General features: G+C 66.7%; 1 protein-coding gene across 2 annotated transcripts; it reads left to right on the forward strand.

Annotated features, from left to right (window-relative positions):
* Positions 1-3,822: 3,822 nt before the first annotated feature.
* TSC22D3 (TSC22 domain family member 3) lies at positions 3,823-20,282 on the forward strand. Of its 2 annotated transcripts, none has more exons than XM_074599923.1 (3): positions 3,823-4,266; positions 18,377-18,428; positions 19,011-20,282. In XM_074599923.1, exons 1-3 carry the CDS (start codon positions 3,944-3,946, stop codon positions 19,254-19,256), a joined length of 621 nt encoding a protein of 206 aa, XP_074456024.1. In that variant the 5' UTR covers positions 3,823-3,943; the 3' UTR covers positions 19,257-20,282. The 2 variants fall into 2 exon arrangements, with proteins under 2 accessions (XP_074456024.1, XP_074456025.1); XM_074599924.1 differs by lacking the exon at positions 3,823-4,266 and adding an exon at positions 17,868-18,131.
* The last annotated feature ends 216 nt before the right edge of the window (positions 20,283-20,498 follow it).

Here is a 20,498-nt window from a genome sequence, read left to right on the forward strand (position 1 = left end):
CTGGCGGCTGACGTCAGGCAGCAGATGCCTCCTGTGCCCAGCAGCCCGGAGCGGGGGTGGCACCAGCGGGCGCCAGCAAATATCAGGGCTGCTGACGGCGCGGGCTATTCTTAGCACCCATGGAGGCGCAGGGGGGTCTGCCCGGCAGCGCGGCCGGGAGCCGCCGGCTCCCCAGCAGCAGATGGCCTGGCTGCATCAACCGGCCCCCTCCAAGGCACCAAGCAGGAAGGGATGGTGAACACGGCGCGGGCAGATTGCGCCCGGAGCCCTGCCTGGTGCCGACCCCGCTGCAGCAGGGGTCTGCAAGGAGAGGGGGTGGCTCTGGAGACAGCCTGAGAGCAGGACGGGGTGTTGTCTCCTCTCCCAGACTCACCCATGGAGGGTTGTCCCAGAGTGTGCATTGGGAAGATGGGCTGCGGGACAGACCCTGCAGCTCCCGGACAGGCGGCACATGGCTGGGGTCTGCCTGTGAGGAGAGGAGAGAGCCACCCACCCCACGACTGGCGCAGAGCTGGCTGAGCCTGGGTCCCCCCACGGCCCCGGGCATTTCCCCCTGTGCCCTTCTTACCCACCCATCACCCCCTCCAGCCTGGGGGGCTGCAGGGCTGGGGTCCCTGCTCTGACCACCCCACATTTCAGCCAGGAGAAGGCGATTCTTTTTAGAGCCAAGAGAGCGACATGGAGCCTCTCTGTGTGCAGTGCACCGGCCTCAGCTGCCCCCTGCTCTCCAAGGCTGCACCAGCCCTGAACGAGTTCTCACCCCCTCTGGCTTCTCAGCCGGTGCCAGCCGTGGCGTGGGGCTGGCAGTGCCGTGCCCGGGTGCCAGCTGCCTCGCCTGGGGCGCGGAGCAGCCGGTGCCCTTGAGGAAAGCGGGTGTGCGGAGCTGCAGGCAGAAATCAGCACCGCCCCAGCCCTGAGAACAGCAGGACCCAAAAAGGCCAGAGCTAAACATAGGAAACCTACTTTTCAGCTGTCGCTGCCAACAGCGGGGCTGGATGCCTGCTCCCGCCTGGTAGCCTCGTCCCATCACGTGGCTCTGGGATCTGGGGCTTTAGGGAGCCCGTCGTGGCTTGCAAGGCTTGCAAGCGAGAATGTGGCAGCCGATGACACGTGCCGGTTGCGGATGAGGAGCTGATGGCCGGGAAGTAGCAAGGCTGGTGTGGGGCAGCCGTTCCCATGGCAGGCATTGCTGGCCTTGAGGCTGCCCCGAGCGGCCACTCCCGGGCTTGCTGGAGAGGCCGTGGGCCAGCAGCCGAAGGGCAGAAGGAGCCGGTGACCTGCACCCCGGGATCATTCCAGGAGGTGATGCGACCTGCTGAAAATAGCAGCATCCCCAAAACACTCCGGGACAGGCTCCCTGGACGGCAGCCACGGGAAGGAGCCGCGGCCCCGGGAGCACCGTGCCCAGCCCGGCCGGGCAGCGCCGGCGGCGGGACCCCGGGCCCGGGGCAGAGCGGAGGGGCAGAGCCACGGGAGGCGGGGGGCAGAAAGGGGGGCCAGCCCCGGGCTCAGGCCGCGGGACGTGTCCTACCCCCTGTGCCCACGGGATGGCAGCAGCCTCCCGCGGCTCCTGCCGCGCACCCACCCCCACAGCCCGCCCCACGGGCCCGCTGCGGGGCACAGCTCTGCCCGCGGCCGCAGCCCGCGGGGGACGCCGGGCAGGGACCCCCCTCCCCAGATTAAGGGGGATGTCTTCCAGCCGGAGGTGTGGAAGAGAAGAAACCTCAGCGCCCCCCTGCTCCCGTGGGTCCCGGCAGCAGTGGGGTCACTCCGGGACCCCTCGCCAGCCCCGCTGCCAGGCTGTGCTGACGCTGCCGACACACCCCGTGCGGGGCAGAGGGGCAAGGCTCGGGTCCCTTCCCCTCCCATGGGGCTCAAACCCTCAGCGACCGCTGGAAGGGGTGAGGAAGCGCCTCAAAAACAGTGCTCGGCATCCACCAGTGCCGCAGAGAGAGGGGACACCCCTGTGGCAGCCCCCTACCCCCCTTCAGGAATTCGCCTGATTCCAGCATCATCCCAGGGCTGACAGTCACCCCCGCCCCATGCCTGGACCCTCTGCTAGTGCCACCTCCACTGGTAGGGCCACGTCCTGGCCCGTCCCCAGGGCTGCTGGATTGACACAAAATGAAAAGCGCTGCCCGGAGGTCTCCTTGGCCACTTTTACGGCTGTTTATCTGTGGTAGACTTTGTCTTGTGCCTTCCTTGGTTACTAATGGACTGGAAAGTACTTCATCCTCATGTGATGCGAATGCATCTTCCTCCTTCTTGCCAAATACGGAACAGAAATGTTTATTGAACACTTCTGCCTTTTCTTCAGCAGCGTTAGCCACTATTAACATCTCCTGCAAGCACCACTCTACCACCAGGATCCCTGTGCCCTGGTGCTTTTGGCGCTTTTGCCCTGCCGGATTTTGACCTGGTTTATCTCTTATCAGTTCTCTGCACTTCATACTCACTGCTGTCCTCCGACTGCTGCTTTCTGCAACTCCTTCTATCAATCCATTTGCAATTCCTCCGTACAGACTTCCTCCCGCTGCCTTCACTTCCCCTCCTGCCCATGGTGGGCTTTTAAAAGCCTGCCCGCTCCTTCCCTCGGGCAGCTCGGCCGCCTCTCAGATCCTTGGCCAACCTTTCTTCAGCAGCTCCCAGTCATTTTGTCCAGATGTTTTCCTCTCTGAAGGGGTGTGGGATCTGCCAGCTGCCTCGGAGGGTTCATTGACCGTCGGTGATGGCCAGCCCAGCTTCCGCCCTGCACACCGTCTGCCCGCTCTCACCCTCTTTCTGCCAGGGCTGGGACCTCAGCTCCCTCCCGTTCCCCATCCTGGGCGTCACAGCCCAGCCATCCCCACGTCTCTGTTGGGTTTGTCCTGTGACCCCGCACCATCAGGGCAGCACAACTGCTCTTTGCCAGCCCACAGAGCTCAGTGTGGCTCGCTGGTGGGGCAGCATGCTGCTGCTGGGATGAGGGAGTCAAAAAATCACTCACAAACCCCCCTCGCAGAAATTTCCTTTCCCCTCGTGTCCCCCCAGAGCCCCCAGCACCCTGCAGGCAAGTCGAAACTTCTCCCCACATCCTTGGCCACCCCGGCCCTGCGTGCACATGTTCCACCTGTGCCTTTTTCTGGCTCTGGGTGAAGCGACTCCCGGCCGCAGTGGTGGTGCCGGCTCACTCCAGGCTTTCCTGCCATCCTGGGGGCTTTGCTTCCTCTCTCCCCTCTTTTCTGCCCCAGCTCTGGAGGGACCATGCCCCTGCCAAAGCCTCGGGAGTTGATGCTGCAGCTGATCTCCAGCCTCCCTGAGCCCCTCTGCCCCCTCCCCAGGAGGCACCGAGTGGGGCCGAGGGCCCCCTCCAGGGCAGGGGTCCTCACCTGGGCCAGGGGGTCCCTTCCAGAGCAGGGGGTCTTCACCTGGGAGAGGGGGTCCCCTCCAGGGCAGGGGTCCTCACCTGGGCCAGGGGGTCCCTTCCAGAGCAGGGGGTCTTCACCTGGGCCAGGGGGTCCCCTCCAGGGCAGGGGGTCCCCTCCAGGGCAGGGGTCCTCACCTGGGCCAGGGGGTCCCCTCCGGGGCAGGGAGCACCGTGTCCCCTCACCACCCGTCGCCAGGCCGGGGGGGCCGCGCCCCCCCAGAGGCCCCGCTGCGGGCTCAGCGCTGCCGGGGGCGGTTGGGGGGCGGAGGGGGGGCAGAAAGCACGGCGGGGACCCAGGCGTGGGGTGCGCCGGGCTGCGGGGGCGGGTGCCCGGGAGGGGGCGGCGGCGGCGGGGCGGGGAGCGGCGGGGGGGGCGCCCGGGGCCGCCGTTACCAATCAGCGCGGCGGAGCCGGGGCCGGGCGGGGCGGGCGGCGGGGCCGGGCGGGCGGGCGGGCGAGCAGCCGGGCGCGTCCTGCCGCCGCTCGCCCTCCGCGGCCCCGGCAGCGGCCCCGGTTGCGCCGCCGTGGCATCCCGGGATGTCCTCGTCGCCCGCGGAGGAGTGCCGGTCGCCCGTGGGGCTGGACTGCTGCAGCTGCTGCCTGGACTTGGCCAACCGGAGCGGGCTGGAGGAGGGGGCCGGGGGCGAGAACAACAACCTGGGCAGCCCCACCGTCAGCAGCTTCCGGCAGCTGCAGGAGCAGCTGGTCCGCAAGAACCTCAACACCGACAAGCTGAGCTCCATCATGCGCCAGGACTCGCTGGAGCCCGTCGTGCGGGACCCCTGCTACCTCTTCAACCAGGGCATCTGCAACAGGAACATCGACCAGACCCTGCTCTCCATCCTCCTCCTCTTCCACAGGTGGGTGTCACCGACGGATGCCGAGGGGCTGCCTGTCTGCTGGGTGCCCCTGGAGCCGGAGCTGGGCTGGCCATGCGCTCGGGAGCTGGCAGTATGGGGGCCAGACGTGGGGCCTGCAGCCCCCTGGGCTGGCAGGGGCAGGGGGACCCGTGTGACCCAGGGGCTGGGCAGCATTGGGGGTTTCTAGGTGGGGAGAAGCGTGAGTGGCCGCGCGTGGCAGGGAGCCCAGTCCTCACGCCAGGGGTGGTGCCAGCCCAGTCCTTGGGTGCAGATCCGGGTGGCTCTGCCCCATAACGGCCACCGGTGCCCCCCGTTAGTGCCCTATGTCTGTCAGGGCAGTGACAACGGCCTCCAGCTGCATGTCTTGGCCCCTGGGCTCTGTGTTCATCTCCCTGGCTACATCTCATCCACGCAGACATTGCCTGAGGGGGCATGGACAGTGTCCAGCATCAAACAGGCATCGTCCACTTGGTCCTGCGTGGAGAGGGGCAGCTCGTTACTTGGGGGGCAGCTCGTTACTTGGGAGACAGCTCTGCTGCCTCGAAAACCACCTTTAGAATTAGTGAGAAACCACGCAGGGAGCCCGAGAGTCCTGCTGCCAGGTCCTGCTCTTTCAGCAGCTTCCCTGTGCCTCCTTGGAGTGGAGACAGGTTTGGCCTGGGTGGTATTTCCCATCCCTGGAAAGTGTCTCTGCCCCTGAGCGAGCCGCTCTGGGACGGGCTCGGGGCTGCTCCCATCCGCTTGCCAGAGGGCTGGGCTTTACCCTCCCAAGGTTGGGGGGCGGGGGCAGGACTGCGGGGTCCCTCCCTGTCCCCTGCTCCGGCATTGCGGGCAGAGGACACCGGCCGGGGGGGTGTCGCCGGGGCGGGCTCCAGCCCCGGGGCGGGGGGGTCAGAGCTGTCTCAGGTCCTGCACCGCCGCCTGCCGCGGGCCCGGCCCGATGCCGCCCCGGAGGGCCGGAGGGACGCGGGGCAGCAGCCTGTGCCGCGGGCTGGTGGTCCAGGGGCTCTCCAGCTAAGGCGAGCTGGGCCAGGGGGTGCCGCAGGGCGGTGGCACCCAGAGCTGCCCTGTGGCCTCAGCAGGGGGGACGCATCCCCCCCTCCCAGGGCTTGGGGACGTGTGGCCCATCGGTGGGGTGTGTGGCAGGCGTCTGCGTGAGCAGCAGGGCCGGCAGCGGCGCTGGGGCTGGTTCCTCCGCCGTGGGTGGGGTGGCGTGCAGGTGGGGCGCGGAGCAGCACCCACGCATTTGCAGACACCTCGCCATCCCCTCCCCTCCCTGCACGCACATGCACCTGCAGACGTGCTCCTGGGCTGGCCCTTGGGGCACAAGCCACACCTCGCTGCCCTGGCCCGACGCGGGGCGGCGGGTGGGCTCACACGTGGCCGCCCCACGCGTGCCAGCTGCCCCGGCAGTGTGTGTGTGCACGCCTCCTGGCCCCCGCCAGCGTCTCACGCTGAGCAGGCTGCTCCTCCGAGCCCTCCTCGGCGGAGACGCTCCTCCTGCACTTGCATAACGCCGAGCTGCCGCTCAGGTGGGGAAGGAGGAGCTGGGCTGCCCGCCAAGGCACCCGGCACCCGGCCCGGGCTCCCGGCCGCACGGCAAGTGAGCAGCCAACCCACCGTGCTGGGAGGGACACAGGGGCGAGAGGTTTCCCTTCGCATCGGGAGCAGCAGACAGCTGGCATCGTGTGTGGAGAGGGGAAGCGAGACACCGTCCCCAGCGCGGGCTGTCGGGGCTGGGTGTCGGTGTCCAGGCTGCTGGGCCACAGAAGGCAGTGGCAGTGCCCGTGGGTGAGAGGGTGATGTGGGCACGGCTTGCTGCTTTTGGACTGTCCCTGCTGGGGCAGGACCCGCAGTGCTCCCGGTGAGCTCCGCTCCACTCTGTTGAGGCTAGGGAGCAAGCGGAGGTGCCAGGGGACCGGGGGTTCTCCCCATCTGTGCCCCTCGGTGCCCCTTGCTGCAGTGCCCAAGCCCGTCCTCCGTGCCCTGGTGTGTGCTGTGTCCCGAGAGGCTCCATCACACCCCACTTCCAGGCACCCCGCTGCCAGTGTGCTCTGGAGACTGCTTGGGTGATCCCCCGTCGCCCCTGGGTGGCACGGCGTGTGGGAGCTGGGGGGCACGGCCCCGGGCACCGGAGGCAGGTGTGCCCACACCTGTGTTTGCTGTTGTTTTGCTCCAGCCTGAACTTTCTCCTCCTGGGGAATGAGCCAAGATACCCAAGAAGCGATAGCATACAAAGCGGAGGATTGTGGGTGCCAGCGGAACACCCCGATAACAGGCTTGATAAGGGCACCCTTGCTGCTGGCACCGGGGAACCCAAGCAGGTTTGTGCCCCTTGTTTTAGCTGGTGTGCTCCTGGCACGGGAGGAGGAGGAAGCCTGTGGATGCACACGCTTGTGCGTGGCTGAAGTCCAGCACGGCACGGGAGGACCAAGCATCTGCCTCTGGAGTCCGTGTCTGGCTCTGGGGCTGCTGGAGACAGTTCAGCCTATGCAGGATCAAGCCCTGGGCTCCGCAGGTCAGGGTCAGATCAGTGCTGGGGGTCTTCAACAACCCACATTCAGCATTTCCAGCCTGTCTCTGGGGGTTTCCCCTTCCTGGGTGGTCCCTGCCAGGCTCTCCATGCTCTTTGCTCGCTTCAGGGATGCTGTGAGGGATGCACAAGGCAGGGATGCTCTGGACCAAGTGCGTACAAGGGCTGCCAGTCCCGCAGGAAACCTTCCTGTTCGGGGAGTGCATGGAATCCTGTTAAAAAAGGGCTTCTCCCCTCCGAGCCCTCACATGGGGCATCACGAACTGCTCTCCAGGGAGACCTGGGTGGTGCCACGGGGCCAAGCTCGCATGGAAACTCCAGGTATAGGGAGGCCAGCTACTGCCTGGCAGTACATGATCTCCCCACAGATGCCAGCGCTGTGGGCAGAAAGGTCTCCGCCATCCCTCTGCAAAGCCAACGTTACCCCGAGATTGCTCATCCGAGACCCAGGCGCGCGCCCAAGCGAGCGTGGGCCAGGGAGAGCAGCCCCGTGACCACATGGCACCTTTCCCGGGTCTGGGGGGGCTGAGGGGTCATCGGTGTGGGAGGGGGTCAGCGCTGCGGGGGGAGCAGCCCCCTCCCTGGTGCGTGCTGGCGTGTGATTCACACGGGGCCCCGCCTGGCTCTGGGGTGGGGAGAGGAGATACGTGCCAACCTGCTCGCCCACACCGACCGGCCCGTGCCAGCTCTCCTTGCCCGGCCTCTCCCAGGTATGGCCTGGCAGCCTGGCCAGCCTGTGTCCCGTCCCGCTCCGGGCGCCAAGGGGACACCTCCACCCAGCCGGACCCTCTCCGGGCACTGTGGGACCCGCTGCTCCACTGAACAGGGTGGGCAATGACCCCCGCTTTGGTCTGAGTTGTGAAAGGGGCTGGGGACCACCTTCCCTGGGTCTGGGCAAGCCAAAGGAAGGGCAGGGAGGCAGGGGAGCGCCGTGCTGGGGAAGGATGGATTGGGGCAGGAGAAGCCGGGCAGCACCGCCTTTCCCACCATAAGGTCAGACAGGCGAGCAAGAGCTGCCCAGGCGACGATGCCAGGGTGGCATTTGTGGCACGGCACCATTTGTTCCCGTCCGTCGGGTGTCACTTTGCGGCAACGATGCAGGAGGAGGAGACGGAGCCAGGGCGTAAAGGGCATCCCGGGGCGGGGGGCCGGGGAGCGCATTCCTGCCGGCCGAGTGGGCCGCAGCAACAAGGAGGCTTTGACAGGGAGAGGGGCCGTGTGGGAGCACGTGTGAGCGTGAGAGAGGTGTGGGTGTGAGAGCGGGGAGCCGAACCGCCGGCCGGCCTCCCCCCGGGTCCTGGGGGCAGCTCTGCCCGGGGAGGGGGCTGGGACAGCCACCCTTCCCGCTCCGGACCGGTGCGCCGGGTGCTTTTTTGCTGTGCTCTCGTGGGACAGAGCTGCACGTGGCCTGACCCGTGTCTTGGAGCATGGTTTGCCGAGCCCTGCAGCCTAGCGAGATGCTGGGGAGCTTTGGCTTTAGCAGCAAGAGCCGTGGCTCCGGGGAGTAGCTGACCTTGGCGTGCCCAAATCCTCCACCGCCTGGAAGATGCCAGGCTGCCAGAGTGCTGTGCCCACCTGGCTTTCCATCACGGGGATCCTGCCACCCTGGGGACCCCCCCCGTGACACAGCAGGCTTCAGAGTAGTGCCCAGGGGCCTTCAGGGGCTGCTGGCCGGGGCAGCCCCACAGCACCGGGCTCAGCCATGGCACACTGCGCTCGGCACAGCCACATGCGCTGTACCGTGGCCATCCCTGCCCGATTCTGCGAGACCCATCTCCCTCCAGTACGGAGATTCCCCAGCGTGCCCTGAAGCAGAGGAGAGTCCTGCTCAGCACCTCCAGCCCCTCAGGATGAAACCACTTGCCCCTGGCCACATGGCTATGGCCAAGGGGCCCTGGCACAGCTGAGCTACAGTCCAGTGATGACGACGCCAGCTGCACAGAAACTGGTCACCTCGGCCCCCTGCGGGTGCTCGGCACTGCCGGTCTGCCAGGGCACGCGCCCGGCTCCGGGCAGGCGGGGTGTCAGTGTCCCAAGGACAGGCAGGGACGGGCAGCACGGCCCGGTGGGGAAAATGCTGGCCAGGATTTATTTCAAGCTTTGAACTTTAGGTATGGAAGAGGTTGGAGCTGGAAGCTGGAGCAGGCTACAGGGTCTGCCCTGGTCCCAGCAGCATGCCCACCCCTCCAGCACCGTGCTCCCCCCTTCCCTGACACCAGCCTGATCCCGGATGGTGCTGGGGCCGGCACTGCTGAGCCCGGCTGTGAGTTGGGGCTGGGGCACAGGGGAAGCCTTTTACAGCCCAGCCGGCATCTCAGCTCCCACTGGGCACACTGGGCAACACCTTTGCGGGTGTGCCGAGCTCCTGGTGTGCTGGGACCCGACGCCACCTCCCCAGCCACCTCCCAGCGCAGGGAGGGTTAAAGCCGAGCCCATACTTTGGGGGAGCACCGTGACCTGCGTGAGACGGAGGGGTTCGGGGCAGCTGCATGTGCGCAGGGGACGTGACCACGGCGTGTGTCTCTGCACCCTCAGGTGGCTGCCAGGGACAGAGGGGGTCCGTGCGGACCCTGCCCTGGGGAAGAGGGTGAGACCCCGTTTGCAGAGGGCAGAGGATCCCCCGGGGTGTGTGGGGGGGTGAGGGCTGGGGAGGCGTTAAAGGCTGCAACCTGTCCCGAAGCCACGCTTTGCCCATGAGCTCCGAGTTATATTTATCCAGGTGCTGCACATTGCTGGCTTCAGGACAGGAGTTCATCATCCTCTGTCTGTGTGCTTAGAGATAGATAGATAGATAGATAGATAGATAGATAGATAGATAGATAGATAGATAGATAGATAGATAGATAGATAGATGTATTTAAGGGGCTTTTGCTGCAGAGTGACTCCAGTGTCAGAGCAGAAGCCCCAGGCCCCTCCCTGCCCTGCTGACCCCCTGCCCCTGGGGTTAGGGGGTGATCCCGTCCTCACCACCCACTGCCTGTGACTCCCCTGGGAGTGGCAACCAGTGCCACGGGACAGGAGAAGACATCCCCATGGCCACCCTAGTGATTCCCCCGTGGCATGGAGCAGGACTGCTCCAGGCGGTTTGGAGGCAGGGGACGGTCTCAGGTTGTCCCCAAGGGCTGGCACAAGCCAGGTGTTGGCTGTCAGCCGAGGCCGGGCACATGGAGAGCCACGGCAGCGCTGCAGGTACACGTCCCGCCGGCAGCTTGTTGTCTTTCATGTTGTTATTGTTCTGAAATGTCAGCGAGGGAAGGGTTTTAACGAAGCGTCCCCCGTTCGAAATGCCCAGGATTCTTCGCAAAGGCCAGGCGGGGTATTAATAACCGGCTCGGCTGAAGCTGTGCAGCCCCGGCGCGTCCTTGCCTGACCTCCTGCGGGGCACAGGCTCCCGTGCCGGCGGGGACGGCTCCTCTCCTGCTCCCAAACCCCACTGGGTGGTCCCTGTCTGGGATTCACCCCCCAGCACGCTGGGTCTGGACCCAGGGAAGGGGCACTGGGGGACTGCTGGGCCTCCCCCCGAGCATCCCCATGGGGTCAGATGGGAGAGCCCAGAGCTCGGGCAGCTTTGAAAGGGGAAGGTGAGGGATTTAAGGGTTTCCTTGAATGTGGGTGAGTCTGGGCTGGAAGAGCAGCTTTTGGTTGCATGGGGTGTCGACGCGCTGCACTCTCGCAGCTTCCCAGCCGCCGTCTTCTCATTATATAACGAGCTGCCTCCCAATTAGCGAGCCGGGCACTCCCGCACGCCGCCTGCCAGCACCCAGCCTGCCTCCAGAGCGCCCGCTCCTGCCTGCACAGTGGCCGGGGATTTCTTTCTGCGGATGCTGGAGGCCCTGCCACGGGGTTCCTCTCTTGGGCTGGGGACCTCAGGAAAAGTCGGCTCTGTGCCAGCAAGGGGCTGGGGAGGGCAGAGCGCAGGCTGGCAGCCCCCTGCCCGCCGCATGCTCTGGGGACCGAGGGCACCGCGTGTCGCTGGAGCTGCGGGGGGTCCCTTCAGCATCACGGGCCACCTCCGCTCTGTCCCCAGTTCCCTGAAACTGGACCAGAGAAGGGCAGCCAGCATCTGGGGATGATCCAGCTGGGACTGTCCAAGATGATAAGAGTGGGCTACGAAACGAGGACAGGCCTGGAGTTCACAGCCTGGGCTGGCAGCAGACCTGCGGGGCAGGGCATGGCCAACCAAGGGAGGTGATAACCTGGAATTCAGTGACGGGACTCCACCCCACAGGGCCCGTGGGTGTGAAATGCTGCGCGAACAGATTTGCGGGTGAAAACGCTGCTGAGGGTTCAATCCTCCCATCCTCCCTGGGGCTGGGCATCCCTCACCCGTGGGGGGCAGGGAGCATGGCCGGGGGCTGGCTGTGCTCCCCCCACCGCAGCCAGGCGCGATGCTCGTGGGAACGGCACGGGGTTCTTTGCTGGTCTGCGCCATACCTGACACCCTGTGCCTGGCATGCTGCGGCGGTGGGACCCTGCACGGGGTGTGAGCCGGGCAGCCGCGGGGTTTGCTGCAGGGTGCCCCTGGCAGGGTGCCCCTGGGGCGGCCCGAGCCGTGCCAGCAGCAATGTGGGGCTGGTGTTGACAAACACAGGCGGGGAGGGAGGTTGGGCTGCCTGGTCCAGGGCTGGTAATAAGTGGATCAGCCCTTTTTCCTCTTCCCCTCCCAGCCCAGCGTGCCCGGGGAAGCCGTGGCTTCAGGGGCTCCCAGTGCAGAGCACTGCGGGGAGGGCTCTGCCGGAGCCGGGACATCCCTGACCTCCCTCCTCGCACCACTGCTGGGGGGCAGCTGCTACCGGGGTGCGCTGGGTGGGGAGCACGGGAGGAAGAAGGGGGGGCCAGTGACAAAGTTAGAGAAAGAAAAATTGCAGCTCTCAGCAGGCTGACTCCGGGGTGTGCACTCACACGCCAGAAAACACAGAACTGGGAGTACAGCCAAGTACCTTTATCAGAGGAAGCAGGCAGCCCAACAGCTGGACATGGGGGCCTGCCAGGGCTCCCTGCTCCCGCCCCACGCTGCCTCCAGCCCAACAGGTTGGAGGAGTCCCCGTGCCACCATCCCTGCCCGTGCCGCGCTGCTCGGCGGGGGTGTGGGCTGTGTCCCCGGCCATGGGAGCTCCTCTGCCCCCGTCACAGGGGAGGACAGGTTCCCCATCGCCCTCCCCTGATTACAAACCCTCCCTGGGCTTCCCCAGCGTTAGAAGGGCTGTGACCTCCCCGCACAGCTCTCCCCGTGGCTCTGGTGTCCCCTAGCCCTTGGACTAGGACTGGGACTAGGTCTAGCAAGGCCAGCAGCACTGGTCCGCAGGCAGGGGCTTGCAAACCTGCCTGGGCACTCACAGATGCACACAGGACGGGTTGCCCTCTGCTGTGGAGCAGCACCTGCCCTGGGTCGAGGGACTGATGAGCCCTCCAAGGCTCTGGTGGGCATGAACCAGGTCCCCATGTCAGGGGGCTCCTGGAGGCATGGGGCTGCCACAGGTCCTGCGCAGCCCCTGGAAGGCACCGTCTGAGCCAGGGATGGTGCCAAATCTGCAGTAAACAGCCTGGCCAGGACCTCTTCAGGATGAGGAAACCAAGAGCTGGCCAACTGGTGTGCTCCAGCGTCCGCAGCCCTGGGGACCAGTACAGCAGCCCCCTGCCAGCGCTGCAGGGGGGGCAGGCGCAGTTTGGGGCACTGGGAGCGGGACTGTGGAGAGGGACAGGAGGCGACACAGCTGCCTGCTTGCCCGTGGGCAGCCCCTGGCACTACCTCTCCCTCCCCAGCACCAGGATAGGGCTGCAGGGCAAGACTGGGGGCTCCACAGACCTGTCCCACAACCAGCCCTTCCCTTCAGGGACTCCCACAAGCCCCAGCCATCACCCATGTCTCTGGCCACCCCTCCTTCGTCTCCGGCAGGGCACGGCGGGCCCTGGCGCTGGCATCCCCCGTCCCCTTGGCCAGCACAGCCACGGCTGCAGGATTCCAGGCTGTGAAAGGCAGAGTTTTCTTAGTTGCGTGTTTGCAAGCAGTGGCTTTTCCTCTCCCCCTCTCCTCTGACCCTTTGGGCTGGAGATCTGGCTCTGCGGAGCAGCCTGGGCAGCTTTGGCTCTGCGCCTTTCCCGTATTGCTCTCCAGCGTCTCCGAGGCCAGGCAATAAACATTTCCCACGCCTCGGACCCTCTGAAGGGCCTTCCTCCCATTGAACTGAGTCCTTGGGAGAGAGCAAGCCAGGAACGCTGCCACGGAGTGGCGAGAACAGCCTGGAGCTGGGGGAGAGCCGAGGCCGAGAGGCCAGAGCTGCTCCTGCAGCACGGGCCGTGCCTCCAGCTCCCACCAGCAGCTGACGGGGACGGGGCATCCTTCGCCGTGTGGCACCACAGGCCTGGAACGGCTTCAGTGCCGGAGGCTCAGCATGGTAGCACATCTCGTCCCTGGGGCGGCAGGGACGGGGACGCGTCCCCTGACCCACCACGCGGTGCAGGTGTGGGGTGCCAGGAAGCGAGCGAGATGTCCCCATCACCCTGCTCCCCGACGTCCCTGCTCCGGCCAGGCTTAGCCCTGCGGGGGCTGCCGCCCAGCTGTGCCTGTGCCACCGTGCCCTGTCGCAGAGGAGGGGGTGGTCACCAAATGTCACCCGGCGGCGGGCGCTGGCATCTCCCGGGCTGTGTGTGGGCTGGCAGAGGGGCTGCTGCCAGCTTTGGGGTGTCCTGCAGGGTCACTGCTGGGGGTGACACCAGCGAATGGCTGGTGTCACCACCTCTCCTAGCTGCTCCATGACAGCCACGGGGGTTTTTTTCCCGCAGAGAGCGCAGCAATTAGTGTCACAATTACACTGTATCGCGGCTGCTGTTACTGTTCCCAAAATAACCACAGGCGCGAGCCGGCCGGGCCTGACGAACCTCCCGTAGCTGCAGACGTGAGGCGAGAGCGGCCGCGCTGCTGCCCGGGGACGCAGCTCCCGCCACTGGCCCCTCTCGCCCGGCCCGCTCCAAGGCGCCCATCACCATGGCCTCTGGTGCTGCAGAGCACCGGCGACTCCACAGCTCTCTAGCACGAGCAAGGGGGGACATCGCCGGAGCGGGGTGGTGGGAGAGGAAGCGGATCCCGGCAGCCCTGCTGGAGTGGGGCCAGCAGCTCAGAGAGGCGTCTGCCAGGGCCACGGGGGGCTGGGAAAGGGTCCCCCGCTGCGCGGGGCACAGCTGGAGCCCCACGCGGGACTCTGCTGCGGTGGGAGGCGTTCGGACAGCCGCAAAGCCCCGGGGAGAGCCGAGCACAGGGCGGGGGGCCGGCTGGGACCCCCTCTGAGATGCCGGTTGGGCTGCAGTGGGGCCGCCCGGTGGGCTGGGGGTGCCCCCCCCTGCAGAAGGGGACAGCTGAGGTACTGCCGGCGCGGCGTGTGCATGCAGGGGTGCGCGGCTGCGTCAGCTGTGAGTCAGGGACACGTGTGCGCGCGGGGGGGGTACGTGCAGTGCACGTGCAGGATGCATCGGCATGCATGCACGAGTGGCGTGCTCTTGGCGTGTCTGTGCACAAGCATGTGCGCGTGCATGCGTGTGCGTGCAGGGTGCATGAGCGAGTGTGCAGGGTGGATGCCCATGTGGGCTAGAAAATGCAGGTTTGCATGGGGGGGCTGGGGGCGTGCCTGGGTGCACGGGGCATGCATGGGCACAGGCACGCAGGACTCGCACGTGTGTGCATGCGTGTTATGTGCTGCGAGGTGTCCCCACATTTGTGTGCACCCAGCGACACGTCCAGGGGCGTCTGCAGGAGAAGCCGCATCCCCAAGTGGGTGCGCGGGTGGGGGACTGCGGGGGGGTGGGCTGCATTCCTGCTGAGGCTGTGCCAGGAGGAGGAGGCAGCCCCTGACCTGCTGAGCAGGCTGCCTTGGGATTCCTCATTAATTAAGTGCTGGGAAGGAAAGAGAAAGCAGAGCCTTCTGCACTTCCATCCCTAAAAAGCATCCCTTCCTGGGGGTCTCACGGAGGAGGGGAGCATCTTTCCCAGCCCACAGCCGGGGAGCCCGCGCCCCACGCAGTGATGGCCGTGGTCACGGCTGTGCAGGGGTGGGAAAGACCCCGGGAGGGGTGGCAAGGAAGTCATCAATTTACTTATGTTTATTTTTGCCACAGTCCCAGCTGCATAGGAAAAATATTGGAGGTGGCAGAGCTGAAGTGATTTCCTCCCAAAGCACTACGCTGCCGCGCTTCCCCGCTTCACTTCAGCAGCCGCGGAAATCACGGAAATTGTGCTGTGTCCGTCCTGGAGCCCTTGGTCCCTGGCATTAATAATTTTGGGCTTTTCTTTGGGAAGGGGGCTGAGCCAGGCATGGGGGTGCCATAGCACGGGAGATGGGGAGGTTGGGAAACCGAGGCACGGCTGGCAGGGCTGGGCTCTGCCCACCCCGTCTCCCTGCTGCTGCCCACCTCTCTGCAGGAGACGGGGTGGCACAATCAGTGATGCACCCAACCGTGGGAGAGAAAATGCCTCTCCCCTTCTCTCTGCCCTCTCCACAGCGAGACAGGCACCTTCCTTGAGCTGCGATGGGAAACTGAGTCACGGGACCCCCGGTGTGGGTGGCCAAGGGGACAGAGCTGTACCCCGTGTCCCGGGGGCTGCCATCCTGCCCACCACCAGCCACCCTGGGGACAGGCGCATACAGAGCGCCTTTCATCTGCCCGTGGAGGGGGGCACCGCGCAGCTCGGGGTGGCACGCTGGCCCGCAACCCTGAAAGGGCCAATTGAGCGCAGCTGAGGTCATCCGCCCGGCGTGTTTACCCCGTGCCCGCCGCCCCGGGATGCGGCCGGCACCCCAGGCTGTCCCTGCCACCCTGCCGGGTCGGGGGACGCGGCTGTGGGCAGAGCCAGCGTCACTGCCGGGGTGCTGGGCTGCCGGCAGGGAGCAGAGGGGCCGGAGCGGGGTGCAGGCACCGGCATGGCCTTCCAGCCACCATACTCCCCAAGCCTCTTCAGGAGGAGGGACTGGTGAGTGGGGCCCGGCGGGGGGGAAGAGGGGGGACATGCACCAGCCCGAGGCTGGGGGGGACAAACCCCTGCCCGCTCTCTGCAGCGCCAGCCCTTTGCATGGGCCAGGCTGGCACTGGCATGGGGGGATGTGCATCATCCCCCCCCTGGCAGGTGGAGAGACAAATGGGTCCCACACATGCCCCCCCAGGAAGAAGCGCCCCTCCCATGCGCAGTCCCCCCACCAGGGAGAAGACGCGTTCTCACATCCCCACATCAAACCTGTGTGTCCCAGACCGCGTGCCCGGCCGTGGTTCATGGGCAGTGCAGCGTCCCACGCAGGGTGCCCATGTCTCTCACCACTCAGGACATCGTGGTCTTCATCCTGCTCTGGGGGGCGGGGGTGCCATTTTCTGGGGAGCAAGCTGCTCGAGCCTTACTCTAAGCAGCGGCCATGTTGCACTGTGCCTCAGTTTCCCTTCTGATGGGGAAATACCGCTTTGCCCACCCTCAGCCCGTTCCCCGAGGAAGGGGCACGGCAGCACGGCCGCCAGTTGGGGCTCCTTGGGCTGCTGCCCGTGCTGGCACCCACCAGCCAGGTGCCGGCCACCCTCAGCACCCCCCGGATCAGGGGATCGGGGTCCTCTGCGGCATCTTGGGGCCAGCACTAACGCTTCCTCGGACGCTGCGCCGTGGGCTCTCTCGCAGGGTCTCGTTCAGCATCAGCCCCCGCCCGGGCTGGCGAAGGACGCGCCCCGCGGGGTCGGTGGCAGCGGGGTGACCGCCCGGGCGCCGAGCAAAGTCCCCCCGGGTCCGGGTCCAGAGGGCAGAGATAAGCCCTGGCCCTGGCAGGGCAGACGGGGAGGGCGGCCGAGCGCGGGGGGCAATGCCAGCCCCGGCCCCCCCGTGTTGCTGGGGGCGTTTGGGGGGGCGGGGGGGAGGCCCGCGCCCCGCCGTGGGAGCTCTGCCGGCGGGTCGGCGCTGCAGTGCCGGCCGCGGCCGCGGGTCGGCGGCCCCCCCGCCCGGCGCGGCGCAGGGTTACGCAAGGGCGGGCGGGGCCGTGTTTTGCACCCCGGGGGTTGTTTTGCACCGCGGGGTTGTTTTCCACTCCCGGTTTTGTTTTGCAGCCCGGTTTTGTTTTGCGCTCCGGGCCTTGCTTTGCGCGTCCGCGTTGTTTTTCCGCTCCCGTTTCGGTCTGCGCGCCCCCGGCTGCCCCTTCTCCTTCTGACCCCCCGCTTCCACCCGGGCGGGTCCTGCAGGCCTGCACCCCCACATGCAAAGCGGGTTTACCCCCTTTTCCCAGTCCCCCAAGCAGGTTGCCCCTCCTCAGCTGACCCCCATCCCGGTTACATGCGGGGAGCACAGGGTGGGGGTGCTGAGGAGTGTGGGGTGGAGGGATGGGTGCGGGGGGGTGCAGGGACGGACGGGGTGCCAGCGCTCTGGTTGCGGAATACGAGGGGTGCAGCAGTGGGTGTACAGATTAGGGGCGCGGAGTCGGGAGGGCACGGTACTGGGGGGCAGTGGTCCTGCACCGGGAGGGGTCCGTGCTGTGTTGGGGTGCAACTGGGAGGCGCAGAGGTGCAGCAGTGGGGTGCGGGGTGCCGTGCCGGGGGCAGGGGTGCAGTGCCGGGGTGCAGTCCCGGGGGCAGGGGTGCAGTACTGGGGTACAGGATGCAGTACCGCGGTGCTGTGCTGGGGGCAGGGATGCAGTATGGGGGTGCAGGGTGCAGTATGGGGGTGCAATACCGGGGTACAGGGTGCAGTACCGGGGTGCAGGGGTGCGGTACTGGGGTGCAGTACGGGGGTACAGGGTGCAGTACCGGGGTGCAGGGTGCAGTATGGGGGTGCAATACCGAGGTACAGGGTGCAGTACCGGGGTGCAGGGGTGCGGTACTGGGGTGCAGTACCGGGGTACAGGGTGCAGTAAGGGGGTGCAGGGGTGCAGTACTGGGGTGCAGTACTGGGGGCAGGGGTGCGGTACTGGGGTGCAGTACGGGGGTACAGGGTGCAGTACCGGGGGCAGGGGTGCAGTACCGGGGTGCAGTACGGGGGTACAGGGTGCAGTACCGGGGTGCAGGGGTGCCGGGAACCGAGGCGCAGCACCGGGGCCGCCCCGGGCGCGGCGCTGTGGGGCGGCGGGCGGGCCCGGCTGCGCTGGCACCGCCCGATGGGGCGGACGCGGCCTATATAAGATGGGGCGGCGCGGGGGGGAGGCGCAGTGCGTCCTAATCGGTTTGCTGTAGTCGCGTCGCTCGCCGCAGCCATCGCCATGAGCACCGGCATGTACCAGTCCCCCATGGAGGTGGCTGTCTACCAGCTCCACAACTTCTCCATCTCCTTTTTCTCCTCCCTGCTCGGGGGGGACGTGGTCTCCGTGAAGCTCGACAACAGGTAGGGGCAGCCCCGGTACCGGCCGCGGTCAGCCCCGCCGTTTTCCGCCGGGAGGGCCGGCACATTGCTGCTGGGGGGGGTCGGGCGCGTTGCCCCGGGCGAGCTCGCTGCATTGACCGCCGGTGAAGGGGGGAGCCCCGGCGCGTCGCAGCCTGGGGCGGGGGGTGTCCCAGCGCACGGATCCCCCGGGGAGGGGGGTGCTCGCGGGCCCGCTGCTAACGCTCTGCCTCTCCGCTCTCTTCCAGCGCCTCCGGAGCCAGCGTGGTGGCCATCGACAACAAGATCGAGCAGGCAATGGTGAGCCGCAGTGCTGCCCCCCGTGCACCCTGACCCCCGCCCCCCCGGCTGCTCTTGCCTGGGGGGGTCCCCACGCCCCGGGTGGGTGCTCTGCCCGCAGGGGGGGTCCCCGCTCCCCGGCCTGTTGCTGGGCAGAGCAGCTCCTTTGTCTGCCCGCCGCAGCTGGCGGAGCTCATTGGCTCCGGCAGCGCCGCAGTGCGCAGGGAGCCGGCCGGGGGGGGCTGGCAAGGACCCTCCGGGGGTGTGGGGGGTGGCCAAGCCAGGCCCCATGGATGAGGGGGAACTGCAGCCTGCCAGACCCCCAAGGGTGGGTTGGGGGGAGCTGGAGAGTGCCTCCGGAGGCAGCGAGACCTGGGAGATGGGGGACCCAAGGGATGCTGCGGGTGCAGGCCTGGGGGGGGCTACACTGGGTGAGCACCGAGCCCTGGCCAGGCTGCTGAGAGTGGGGTGGGGAGGGACAGCCTTCGGGAAAAGCCTTTGCGGCACTCGGGAGCGGCTGGGGCAGAGCCCTGCGGGGCAGGGTGGGAGCAGCCCCCGGGGCGTAACCGTTGAGTGATCGGTCTCTTTGCCGGCCTTTTGCAGGATCTTGTGAAAAATCACCTTATGTACGCGGTGCGGGAGGAGGTGGAGGTCCTGAAAGAGCAAATTAAAGAACTGTTGGAGAAAAACTCCCAGCTGGAGCGTGAAAACAGCCTCCTGAAGACCCTTGCCAGCCCTGAGCAGCTGGAGAAGTTCCAGTCCCGGCTCCCCGCGGAGGTCTTGTGCCCGGAGGGGCAGAGCCCAGGGGCAGCTGCCCCGGCCCAGCACGCCGGGGGCTCTGCGGTGTAAGGTGGCTCTGTCCTTGGGGTGGGCAGAGCCACGGAACTCTTTCTACTTAATCTCCTGCAAAATTGTTTCCGCCTTCATCTCACACGAAGGACTGCCAGACCCTGGCGCTGAGCCGTGCCCCCCCGGGCAACCCCGGCCAGCCAGCAGAGCCAGCGGCCGTCCCCTGCATGAGGATGCTCTTCTGCGAGGGAAGTGTGGGCAGCTGACCCCTCCCCACCTGGCCCGCCGTGGGCCAGGAGTGAATCTGCAGCCTGCCCGTCCTGGGCGTCCGTGACACCCTGGCAGTGCCAGGTGGCCTTTGGCACTTCAATGGGAATCCACGGTTGGAAGACGCGCACGCCGAGTCCCGTGCCTTGGCTGCACTGTGCAGGGGGGGGTGTCTCTTTCTGGCAAAGCCTGACGTTGGAGGAAGACCGTTGTTTAGTGAGCAATGCAGATTCGTCCCGCTCGCCACCCAGGAGCATGCTGGAACCCAGACCTGACTGAGCAGCACCGGTGGTGGCAGTTGTGGTGTAGTGCATGGCTGTACGCACATCAGTGTGGGGATTACAAGGAAAAAAAAAGCTTGTTTTATTAGTTTGGGCATCTTCTGTAGCTGTATCTATGTATAAACACACGCATGAGCGGCACCCACGAGGCTGTGGGGTGCCCTGCTCTGGGCCAGATGTGTCCATCTCTGTACAGCTGGGGGATTCGAGGCAAGACTGGAATGGCAAGTGGATGTTACTGGGTGGCCAGTGCTGCGAGCGGCCCGAAGGAGGGGACGGATTCACCCCTCTCCAGCATCCACCGTGACGGAGCCGCGCGGCAGCGCTGGGAGGATGCGGGCTGACCCCTGGGCAGAGCCGCGACAGGGGCTGCGCTCCAGCCCGCTGGGTTGGGGGGAGCTGGCCTGTGCTCCTGGGCCCCCCACCTTCCCGGCCAGCTCTCTGGGAAGTGACGGGACGTCCCTTTTGACGTCAGAAGCGGTGACACAGTTGTGTAAATCTAGATAGAAATGGCAATAAACTCTACTTTTTATACAAATGTGTGCCCCAAGCTGTGTGTCTGTGGCTGGGAATGGGTAGGTGTTGGGGGGGCAGCGTGGGCGACTGGGGAAGGGGCTGGGGCTCACAGGGATGGGACTGGTGAGGATACTGTGCTGCAAACCCTGGGGGGGCTGGGCTGGTGCTGCTCCTCGGCTGGGAAAACCTGGCTGCTCCCCACCTCTGGGGGATCGGTTCCCCCCTTGGACTGCCCTGG

The sequence above is a fragment of the Larus michahellis genome, chromosome 9 (assembly GCF_964199755.1).
Source record: "Larus michahellis chromosome 9, bLarMic1.1, whole genome shotgun sequence".
NCBI lineage: Eukaryota > Metazoa > Chordata > Aves > Charadriiformes > Laridae > Larus > Larus michahellis.

What these genes read in the sequence shown, in the direction of transcription:
- TSC22D3 (XM_074599923.1), top strand. Translation starts at nt 3,944, where the DNA reads ATGTCCTCGTCGCCCGCGGAGGAGTGCCGGTCGCCCGTGGGGCTGGAC. An exon ending in ATCCTCCTCCTCTTCCACAG is followed by an intron (nt 4,267 to 18,376) that starts GTGGGTGTCACC and finishes GCTCTCTTCCAG; the next exon opens with CGCCTCCGGAGCCAGCGTGG. An exon ending in ACAAGATCGAGCAGGCAATG is followed by an intron (nt 18,429 to 19,010) that starts GTGAGCCGCAGT and finishes GGCCTTTTGCAG; the next exon opens with GATCTTGTGAAAAATCACCT.